The sequence below is a fragment of the Sinocyclocheilus rhinocerous genome, unplaced genomic scaffold, assembly GCF_001515625.1.
Source record: "Sinocyclocheilus rhinocerous isolate Xijiao unplaced genomic scaffold, SAMN03320098_v1.1 scaffold6, whole genome shotgun sequence".
In the NCBI taxonomy this organism is placed as follows: Eukaryota; Metazoa; Chordata; class Actinopteri; order Cypriniformes; family Cyprinidae; genus Sinocyclocheilus; species Sinocyclocheilus rhinocerous.
In genome coordinates this window covers 256,041-267,261 of record NW_015661999.1, presented here as the reverse complement: position 1 = coordinate 267,261, position 11,221 = coordinate 256,041, and the positions used below count along the sequence as shown (strand labels likewise).

General features: G+C 34.4%; 2 protein-coding genes across 5 annotated transcripts in view; both read right to left on the bottom strand.

Moving 5' to 3' along the window:
• The window catches only part of LOC107727186 (zinc finger CCCH domain-containing protein 11A-like), a 12,655-nt gene extending 10,324 nt beyond the window's left edge, over positions 1 to 2,331 (bottom strand). For 2 of the 4 annotated variants that reach the window (XM_016536970.1, XM_016536973.1), the window contains exons 1-2: positions 760 to 2,331; positions 475 to 622 (exon numbers count right to left, since the gene is read on the bottom strand). In XM_016536970.1, the coding sequence (XP_016392456.1) occupies positions 475 to 528 (54 nt within the window). In that variant the 5' untranslated portion in view covers positions 529 to 622; positions 760 to 2,331. The remainder of the gene's footprint in view (positions 1 to 474; positions 623 to 759) is intronic. The other 2 variants (XM_016536971.1, XM_016536972.1) reach the window with 2 other exon arrangements.
• LOC107727178 (chitinase-3-like protein 1) lies at positions 756 to 11,101 on the bottom strand. The gene is made up of 11 exons (XM_016536963.1): positions 11,097 to 11,101; positions 6,564 to 6,851; positions 6,406 to 6,456; positions 6,009 to 6,174; positions 5,451 to 5,575; positions 5,229 to 5,349; positions 4,430 to 4,612; positions 4,214 to 4,330; positions 3,989 to 4,121; positions 3,790 to 3,906; positions 756 to 859 (listed from the first exon to the last, which is right to left on the bottom strand). The coding sequence occupies exons 1-11, from the start codon at positions 11,099 to 11,101 to the stop codon at positions 756 to 758; spliced, it is 1,410 nt and encodes a 469-aa protein (XP_016392449.1).
• Positions 11,102 to 11,221: the final 120 nt, after the last annotated feature.

Genomic DNA, 11,221 nt, shown 5'->3' with positions numbered 1-11,221 from the left:
CTTTTTTCAGGATTCTTTGATGAATAAAAAGTTTTTATTCATCAAAGAATCCTGAAAAAAAGTATCACAGGTTCCAAAAAATATTAAGCAGCACAACAGTTTCCAGCACTGATAATAAATCAGCATATTAGAATGATTTCTGAAGGATCATGTGACACTGAAGACTGGAGTAATGATGCTGAAAATTCAGCTTTGCATCACAGGAATAAATTAGATTTTAATGTATATTTAAACGTTATTTTACATCATAATAATATTTCACAATATTAAATTTTTCCCTGTATTTTTGATCAAATAAATGCAGCCTTGATGAGCATAAAAAAACTCCTGTAAAAAACATTAAAAATCGTTCTGATCCCAAACTTTTGACTGGTAGTGTATATATAATTTAATGACCTACTTAAAAACTCAAAATCAGCTTTCAACAATAGGGAAATTTCTAAATGCAAAGGAGATGTGACTTTTTACACTTACCTTAGTACAGGTGGAATAATAGTAGAAGTAGCAGTCATCTCCTTGCATGGTCATTCTGGCACAAGTTTGTAGTCTTCTAGGTCAGGAGCTCTTCAGTGATGCTGCGATCTCGTCCTGGACGCCTGCGACAGGGTCCACGTGAATCTCCCTATTTAGAGTGTTACAAGCCTATTCATGCTCCTGTTGATCCTTTCACATTTTCACTTTCACATTCTGTCCTGAATGATGCTAAATGGCCGATATATTAATACTGGAGAGAGAATGCGTTGCAAGAACTTTGTTCACCTGCAGTGGCTGAGACGTTCCCTGGTGATCTCAAGTGCTTCTTGAAGGGTCGCTCCGCACTGTGTGGATCCTGAAGGAACACTTGACTGATGAGTAAAGACTGAACAGTGGGAGATGGGGCAACTTTTGCCTCTCTTAGAGACTTGTTCCCATCAGACTGCTGTGTTAAAATTGGCAGGTGGTGGAAAATGTCCGTTTTTTTTTTTCTCTCTCTCCAATATTGTTGATAATTGAGTGGTGAGGGGGTTTGGGGGAGTTTAAAAATCCTCAAGCAAGATGTTGTCAAAAAAGGAGAGCCGAGGGCAAAACATGGGACTGGATATCTTGGAGATGTTGGAAAGAAAAAACAAAAAGAAGGGATCTCTTCTACGTCTCTTGAAGGCGGGAGGAAATTTTAAAGGGGGGTAGACTGGAACTATAAAAAAAAATGCCCAATAGAGGAAAAACAAAAACCAACGGTGAGATTAAAAAAGCAGCAATCTTCAGGGAAGCTAAATCATTATCCAAATCCAGTTATCCTCTGGAATGAAGGACAAGATCTTGCATAACCTACATTTCAAAAAAGAGACAAAAACACTCCCCATGTGCTGAACAAACGGTTATTTGAATAAGGAACACAATATATTTTAATACATGGAAAATATTTTCAAGGGAGACAGAACATGTTTTTAGATTTATATACCATGTGATTGGACACAACAATAGGTGATAGTACATAACAAACAACCTGAGATTGTGTAGACAGTTTAGTATTTTAACTAATTTTGGTTCTTGGTTTATTTTTCGAGCATGATAAACTATATTTATCAAGTTTTAAAATTGGTATTATCTGAATAAATATTTCGCAGATTTTGCGTCCGCACCTGTAAATTTAGGGTGCAGTTTACAAAATCTGCGTTTTTAAATCTCAAATATTTTAGAAACATTTTTACAGATGAAAAATATATTATTACTTAATCTACACGCTTAGAAATAAACCAAAGCGAAAGGACAGCAAAAACAATTGTGATTCGAATTACTGCAAAACGCGTTTGTTTCCATTTAGTTTTTCAAAAGTTCGATTACGACGTAAAGTTACTAAGTTACATTTGGTATTAAATCCACTGTTCACAAGATTTTTTTTTCTTCATTCGTCACGTTAGGCCTTAGTGTAGTGTTTGGTCTGACTTATTTAACAATGAAGGTTGTCAGATGAAAAACACTGAGACAAGAAACGTTTAAAGAACAAATTATTTGTATATTATTAAGCCTGAAAGCTGTGTACGTTAAAATAACACAGTGTTCTATGACTTTCGAATAACATGTTGATAACTTCGGGCAACGTTAGCATGTTGTTAACTTTAGCACGACTACTACACTTAACGTTACCTAAAATAAGTAAATGAATGAATAAATACAATGTTCAATTACTTCAAATAAAGCGTTCGCAATTACCAGTTTATACCGACTGGAATTAAGTATGTTCGGTTTGGTGCATGTAGAGTGGTCGACGCTCCTGGACAGGATTTCCCTTCTCGGCTTCACAGGCGAACAAAATGGCGCCGGCTGTCCAGGCAGAAAAGTGCTCGCATAGACGTCAATCTGACGGACAGATTCGTTAAAGGGATAGTTCACAAAAACAAAAACAAAACAAAAAACCTGTAGTCAACGTCATGTTGTTCCGTATCCCTACGACTTTCTTTATTCTACACAAAAGGTGAAATTGAATTCTGGCAATTGGGTCAAACCAGACGAAAAAGCGCAATATATTATCATAAAAGTTGTCTTCTGGAGCCATATAGAGATTGTGTGAGGAATTGCAGAAGACTTATTAAAAAGAATATTTATTTTGTGTTAAGCAGAATAAATGTATAAAGATTTGGAAGAAAATGAGAATGAGTAAAATTATTATTGGAGATTAAGAATTAAAAATAAACATGAGTCAGGGTTAGAAAAAGTAGTCCCACTATATACTGTGGGATAAAATACTCTAATGAAAAGAATAAAAGCAACATTTTGTATGATGTATGTGTAACTGATTCTAAACTCACACAGGGGTGCTTTTCCCAAAAGCATTGTTAACCAAGGTGGCAAGTTCCACTATTGGTAACAACAGAACTTGTGACCATAGTAAACATGAGTCAGGGTTAGAAAAAGTAGTCCCACTATATACTGTGGGATAAAATACTCTAATGAAAAGAATAAAAGCAACATTTTGTATGATGTATGTGTAACTGATTCTAAACTCACACAGGGGTGCTTTTCCCAAAAGCATTGTTAACCAACTGCTGGCAAGTTCCACTATTGGTAACAACAGAACTTGTGACCATAGTGCTTTCAGGAAACACACCCCTGATCAGTCACACTGCAGAATAACAAAAAGTTCACCTATAGACTACAATTGATATAAAATACACAGACAATGTTGCTCTCTTAGATTTTAATGTATTCTTTTTAATGACGCCAACGATACAATGATTAAAAATACAAAGACAATTAAAATAATAATTATCTACATGTTTTCCCATAAATGCATACAATATATATTCTATTTCACATTACATGTGCAAAGGCAATTTGTCAAAACTATTTTGTTTTAACGTCCACTCTAACACCTTACTCTACTCAAAATTAGTTGCTTGACTATTGACTAAAATTATAAATTAGGCACATTTTTAAGAATTAAGAAACAATTTCACAGTAACAACCACAACTACTCACAAGTACTCCACATGCATCCATATGTAGGCTACGACCTGTCCTATTAAGCTAATACAGATTTAAAAAAATTGTGCTGAGCTATCTTTCCATCTATGTTTTATATTAAATCAGTACATTACTCCTAAAATAGGCTATGCCACCTGGCAAAGAGACTTGCACTTCCTATTGCAACAAAAATTATCATTTGTGATGGTTGTGCTGCCCCAGAATTATTTGAAATGGAAGGGGTGCACCAGGTGATATTTGTCATTCCTCCAGTACAGCTATAAAACGAGTTAAGGGAATCCATTCTTTGATAAAGTCCATCTGATCTGTTTGCACAGAACTGACTTGTCAATGCTGGAAGAGAGCTGAGAATCTTCACACATGTTGGCCGTGATGAAGAGCCCTTCCCAACTGTTGCAAAAGAGCTTGTAGTCATGGAACCATCCAATTCATCTTTTGCTCCTGCAGCAAATAATCACATATCAGAATCTGAAGATAAATAACCATTCTACAAATCAAAACAATGTATTTATGCAAATCTCACCAAGTATTAACCATTTCTTCAGATGGTTGACTAAAGGGTAATTGCCTTGTCCACAGAAATATCCAGAAAAGTCATCCAGGTCTAAAGACCATACAAATGCACCACCAAAGCCATGTTCCTGTAAGTATTTCATCTTAACAATAAAAAGCAGAGCCGTTATTTTTCATGTAACATAGCCTATGAAGTTAAACATCAGAATATGTTCCAGTGTGTAACAGAATGTACCTTAATCTCAAAGCTCCTCAGAGTATCAAAGCCCACCCAGTCACTGCCTTTAATAGAAAAGGGAACTTTCTGGTCTTCTATCCACTGTACTACACCACCATTGAGGAAAAGACATATCTTGAAAAAAGAAAATATGTCTTGACTTGATATCCCCAACAAGCATTTGCAATGAATATGAAAAAATATCAAACCAATGATTTTGTCTATGAGATTTACTTCAAAGTAAGACCACAAGCCCATCTCTTGTGTATAAGGGCCAGGAGAAGCCAATTTATTAGCTGGGGCTCCAACTCCACTCTGAGAGGAGGTGAGGATGAAGGAACGTCCATACGTGGCAAAGCCCATCAACAACTTCCCTGCAGGAGCTCCCTGGACTCTCCAGTATTGCAGAGCAAAATCCTGCATCAAAGATGAAAACATGCAAACTACCCAGTAGCAAATTAAAGTTAAATTAAAGTCTGTGCTCATACAAGAGTCAATTTGCTTACGGTGTTTGAGTTGATGTCCTCCTTGTCATGGATGGCACTGTACAAAGGGCTGTGATGTCTTGCAATGCCATCGTTAAATGTATGAAAATCAAATGTCTTGACACTAATAAGGTCCAAGTACCTAAAAAAAAGTTTTTACATTTTTTAACATTTTGTTTTTGTTGTGTGATTTTTGTAATTGTCATAAGACAGCACTGACTTTGAATGACACGTTGCTCTTACTTTGAGATCTCTGGAATATTGTAGCTCCTTTCAATAACTTCTTTCTGTGCTGAAACAGTTGCTGTTAAAACCAGTCTTGCATTTTTGGTTGACTGGCCTTCAGCTAGAAAGGCTTCCAGAAGTTCCTGAAGTTTGACAAAAGTTCAAATTTAGTGCTTTAGCAAATAGTTTTATTATTATTAATTTTTTATTTTTTATTTTAAGCATAAACCTGAAGGATCATGTGACACTGAAGACTGGAGTAATGGAGTAGCAAATTAAAGTTAAATTAAAGTCTGTGCTCATACAAGAGTCAATTTGCTTACGGTGTTTGAGTTGATGTCCTCCTTGTCATGGATGGCACTGTACAAAGGGCTGTGATGTCTTGCAATGCCATCGTTAAATGTATGAAAATCAAATGTCTTGACACTAATAAGGTCCAAGTACCTAAAAAAAAGTTTTTACATTTTTTAACATTTTGTTTTTGTTGTGTGATTTTTGTAATTGTCATAAGACAGCACTGACTTTGAATGACACGTTGCTCTTACTTTGAGATCTCTGGAATATTGTAGCTCCTTTCAATAACTTCTTTCTGTGCTGAAACAGTTGCTGTTAAAACCAGTCTTGCATTTTTGGTTGACTGGCCTTCAGCTAGAAAGGCTTCCAGAAGTTCCTGAAGTTTGACAAAAGTTCAAATTTAGTGCTTTAGCAAATAGTTTTATTATTATTAATTTTTTATTTTTTATTTTAAGCATAAACCTGAAGGATCATGTGACACTGAAGACTGGAGTAATGGCTGCTGAAAGTTCAGCTTTGCCATCACAGGAATAAATTACATTTTTAAATATAAAATGAAAACAGTTATTGTAAATATTCACAATATAACTGTTTTCACTGTATTTTTGCAGCCTTGGTGAGCTTAAGAGACTTCTTTCAAAAATATATAAATACAAAAATTCTTAACAACCCCAAACTTTTGAATGGTATTGTATATATTTATGTGACCTCTACCACTAAAATTTTACACAGATAAGGTTTCTCTCACCTCTTATGATTCAATGGAAAACTCTTGGAGCAACATATGAAAAGGTACTTTTAATTTTAACCTTGCACAGTAGAGTGAATTTCAGCTTATCTTCTGGATGCGTGTCTGAAGTGCCTTTGTGTTCCCAGTCCAAATCCAGCCCATCAAAGTTATGCTTCCTCAGAAATTCTATAGAAGACTTGATGAATGTCTGACGGTTTGTCCAGTTGGACAGCATAATGGAGAATCTGGTGGGAACAAGTAAATTCATGACTGTTTATTTCACTATAACTGGTAATGTGGCTTAGAAATATTTCAGATTAATTGCAAAATACACTCATTTAGGAATAATCATAATCTTTGTTGATAAGCCATGTTTTTGTAAAAAACAAACAAACAAAAAAGTTTTATAAGATATAAAAATGGCATGTTACCAGTAGAGGGCAACCTATATTCAGAAACAGAAAACAGACACTTACTGGTTTGAGTCCTGGTCTCTGATGGACAACAAGGTTATCAGCTGAGGATTTCTGAAACAAACATTTATGTCAAGTCTTTGTCACACAGCAGACATTTGACAAATCAAATATGAATACAAAACTAGAAATATGTGTCTCTGAGCTACAAGCATCCTTACCGGTTTTTAAGTGCATTGAAGGTTGAGTAAAGGGCCACATCATTCCACTCGCTGCCTGCTATGTTATTGGCATAGTTTATAATGGCAAATGCATAGATCAAATGAGTACACAAGTTTGGGTCCACATTCTCAGGAAGGTATTTAGCGGTTCCTGCTCTGTACTGAGACCAGTTTGTGAAGTAACACACTAGTCTTGAACAGGTTACTAAGCAAAAAGAGAATGAAGATACATGAAAACATGTCAGCAGTAGTTTGTTTGTGACGCAATTTGAATGAATAATTCTCAATCTCTCAATGCAAAAAAACTTTTCTCTTTCATGCAGTGGATAGAAATTCACCTTACCAAATTGAAAGAGCAAATTTAGGCCTGACAAAAATGGGAAAAGATCATTAGTAGATGCTTTTATTTGAGATTAATATATTAACCCTCCTGTTGTGTTCAAAAACATGGTAAAACTTTTGTATTAGGGGTCACATTGGTTTCCATGCAATTTGCCCAAAATAAACACTATGAAAAATACCAAGGATTCGTGTAATAACAAAAGACATCTATTGTAGCTTGTCAGATAATAAAAATATAACATTTGTGAGAAATGTAATAATTCCTATAATTTTTATTGTGTTATGGATCAATTTGACCCAGATGTTTTAAGCTCAAAAATTATTTGCATAGGCACAAAATAATGTTCTAAAGTTTCTGATGTCTTGACTACTTATAGTGAATACTTCCTCTGCCTTTTTCATGTTTGGCTCTCAAACCCTTTTGAGATTAAAATGGGTTTCTCACACTTCTTTTCAGTGCTGCAACAGTTTAGTAATTGAGATCCAAAAAACTAACAAGCAAAAACAACCTTTGACAGACTTTTTGACTATGAAATTCAAGCAGATGAAGAAACAGCAAATTTTCCTGGCGTGGTTTAGAACACGTGTCTCAATTTCAAGTAAACTTTCGAGTCTTAAATTTTATAAGTTATCATGCGTTTCATATTTTAGTGTTTGCCAAGTTACAATAAAGGTTTTCTCTTTGTTGATTTTTGGCAAATTGCATGGAAAACAATGGGAGTCAATGGTTTCTTTCAACACAAAGAAACAATTTTTGGACAGCCTTTCTAAAACACACTGTGCAAAAGTCTTAGGCCATTAGTATTTTACCAACAAAAAATGGTTTTAAGCCAGTTATTTCTATCTTTTGCTCCAGTGTGTCAGTAGAAAATATCAGTTTACATTTCTAAACATTCCTTTTGCCATTAATTGTAATAATGCAGTGAGATTTTTGTATGCACAAGGAGTCGGCCAGTGCTCCACACACAGATCTGATCTCACCATCATCCAGTCCGTCTGGGATTACATGAAGAATCAGACAAAACTGAAACAGACTAATTCCAGAAGAACTGTGGCAATGTCTCCAAGACACCTGAAGAAACCTACCTACAAAGCAACAGTACTGTGAAAAGTTTTAGACACTTGTGTAAAAATGTTGTAAAGTAAGTTGAACTGCTTTCAAAAATAATGTCATAAATGGATGCTATTTATCAATTAACTTCTATTAACTAAATCAAACCAACATTTGGTGTTGCGTTTAAAACAGCTTTTGTCCTAGGTACACTTGCACATAGTTTTTCAGGTAGCTTTGCAGGTAGGTTTCTTCAAGAATCTTGAACGTTGCCACAGTTCTTCTGAATTTAGTCTGTCTCAGTTTCTTCTGTTTCTTCATGTAATCCCAGACGGACTGGATGATGGTGAGATCAGATCTCTGTGTGGAGCACTGATGGTTGTCAGACTCCTTGTGCATACAAAAATCTCACTGCATTATTACAATTAATGGCAAATCGAGTGTGGTTCAAATTGACCCCAACACAACAGGAGGGTTAAAGAAACATTTAAATAAAAATAGACAAAATACCTATTAAATGTGTTATTCCTCTGTTCATTTTGTTGCTGCTACATGTCCCTTTTGTTTTGTGTGGGGAACTCCGCTTAAAGTAAAATGAGGGGTGGGGAAAGAGACAGGGAGGGCTATACACATGTAAAACATGACACTAAATGTCAGCTCAGATTTTTCTCTAGCCTATAGAAAAATCAGAAATTTAGTCAGATTTGACCAGTCAAGATTTACCCGATTGTAGTAACAGACCAATCAAGATTTATTTATTTCCCAATTTATTGTTTTGAATGAAGATTTAGTGTATCTCTTATGGTGGAATCAATGGTGTGGATGTCCGTTCCCTTGAGAATGAAATGATATGCTATTCAAAACACTTGAGAACACAATGACAACTTCAAGACACTTTATTTTGAGATTGTGTAGAGAAAAATGCTCATGCATTTAAACCTTACAAATTCATTTTACTGTAAATAAAAGTGTGCTATTAAATGTGAAGCTCTTCACATTTAAACACAAACATCATAAATATTATCCACACGTCTTTTCTTGTCTGAAAGTCTTGTTGTCTTATCTTAAAAGAAGAAAAACAAATCTGACGTGACCTATTTTCAGTTTTACCTCAAGCTCTATACCATTATTATTTTTTTTATTGAAACTAGAAACTCTAGTAGTGTAACTAAACAGTAGTATCGTTGCTAAAGTCACAAAGTTTGTCATCACAAACATTATATGTTTTGGTGACTTCAGGCCTGTGGAAATCTAGCATGTGGACAGATAAATATTCATTACATTATCTTCAACAGCCTTAGGATGAACCCTAAAACACACTGCTTCTGTAAGATCATACAGGGACACTATAGATATCTAACTTCAAGCTATTATTTATGATAGTATATAGCCAGTGTTACACAAGAAAGTTACATTAAGTCATTGTTCAGTCAGATAGGGGAACATTTGCTCTTTGTAGTGTATCTTATTTTCGGTGGTAGGTGTGTTTAATCCAGACAGGAACAAGGGTCATGCAGGTGTCAATCGTGTGATAAAAAAACAAAACAATTAATAACAAAATCACCTGAGCTTGCACTCCAACACATCATCTTTGACCTGTCCAAACACCTCCAACAATATTAGAGAGACATTATAAAGGTATTAATTACTAAAAAAAAAAAAAAGTACTAAAAAAGTGTCTACCGTATGTTTTGATTGTTTGATATCGATTTAGTCAAGTCTTTATATCTTGATGTAATCATAAATCCCTCTTTATTTTAATTTGTGCAATACCAGTCAAAAGGTTGGAATAATTAAGATGTTTAATTGTTGAAAAAAGTATCTTATTCTCATATATAATTTTAGCAGTCATTACTCCAGTCTTCAGTGTCACATGATCCTTCAGAATGCATTCTAATATTCTGATTTGGTGTTCAAGAAACATTTCTTATTATTTTTAATGTTGAAAATCGTTTTTGCTGTTTAATATTTTCGTGGGAAAAAAAAATCTATAAATGAAAATATATTACAATAAAAAACAGTTATTTTAAATTTTACTAATATTTCACAATATTACTGTTTTACTGTATTTATATCAAATAAATGAAGCCTTGGTGAGCATCAGAGACTTTGTTTCAAAAACATTCGAAAATCCTAGGTATTTCAATCTTTTGACCAGTAGTGCATGTAATTCTGAAGCTGCAGTATACTAATGTAACTATTTTTTCATTCATGGTGACATGCATTTTATTAAAGCAAGCAAAATGTATCAATTTAATAATTCAAACATAAAAATGGAAACTAATAAATCACTTTTTAAATGGGCAAATTAATAGATATATTTAAAATGATTTAACTCATGTTTCAAAATACAGTTATATAAAATAATTAATTTTTAAACGCACATTTTAAATTGCTCATTGAAAATTGCTCTTTGCCTTTTAGCTTTTTTTTTGTTGTTCTGGCAAATCGTTTGCATTACAAGCTAACACTGTTGAACATACTTTATGTGAGCCATTGCATTGTATTGTGGTAACAAACCCCAGTACTCAAGGGGGCGAGAGAGTTAGTTGCCAGAAATATACTGATTATAACTTGCTCAGCAAGAATCAGTAGTAATTGACCTGAAAGAGAAAACTGATTAAATGAAGATATTTACGCTAATTTCTTCTCTCACAAGTTCACTTGCCCATCCAAAACCAGTATGAATTAGGTTGCTGTCGTTAAAGGATAAGCGCAATTCTGAGATTCTGTTTAGGCTCTAAGCTAACCCGAATTATTATCAGTACAGAATTTGATCAAATTAGGATGCTGAAAAGGGAATACCATCTCTACAGCTGTTTATGAGCACTATTCATTCATAGCACACCTTTAAGTTGAGCTTTTAAAAACTCATGGTGTGCACTATGGTCTTCAGACATACAACATTTTAATGATTCAGAAATTATTCAGTGTGGTCAACTGAGATTTGGTAGCTATGAAGATAAAGGTTAGGATGATTATTTTATCGCCATCATATCTCATCAGAAATAAAAAACGTTCTTTTGTGCAGCATTAAGAGCCACCAAGGCCAGCTATCAAAACTGAATCAGCTTGAATCAGATGTGTTGCAGCTGCAGTTTAACATGAAAAGAAAGTAACACAGAAAAGGGCATTCTGACCTCATAGTTTCACCATGCAGTCATGAATGAAAACAAGAAGACAAAAATAGTCAGTGCAGACAAACACTCATGGTGGTTATATTTAGATTTTAGTACCTGAGGAAAAGTGGCCTACCAGTGGGAAG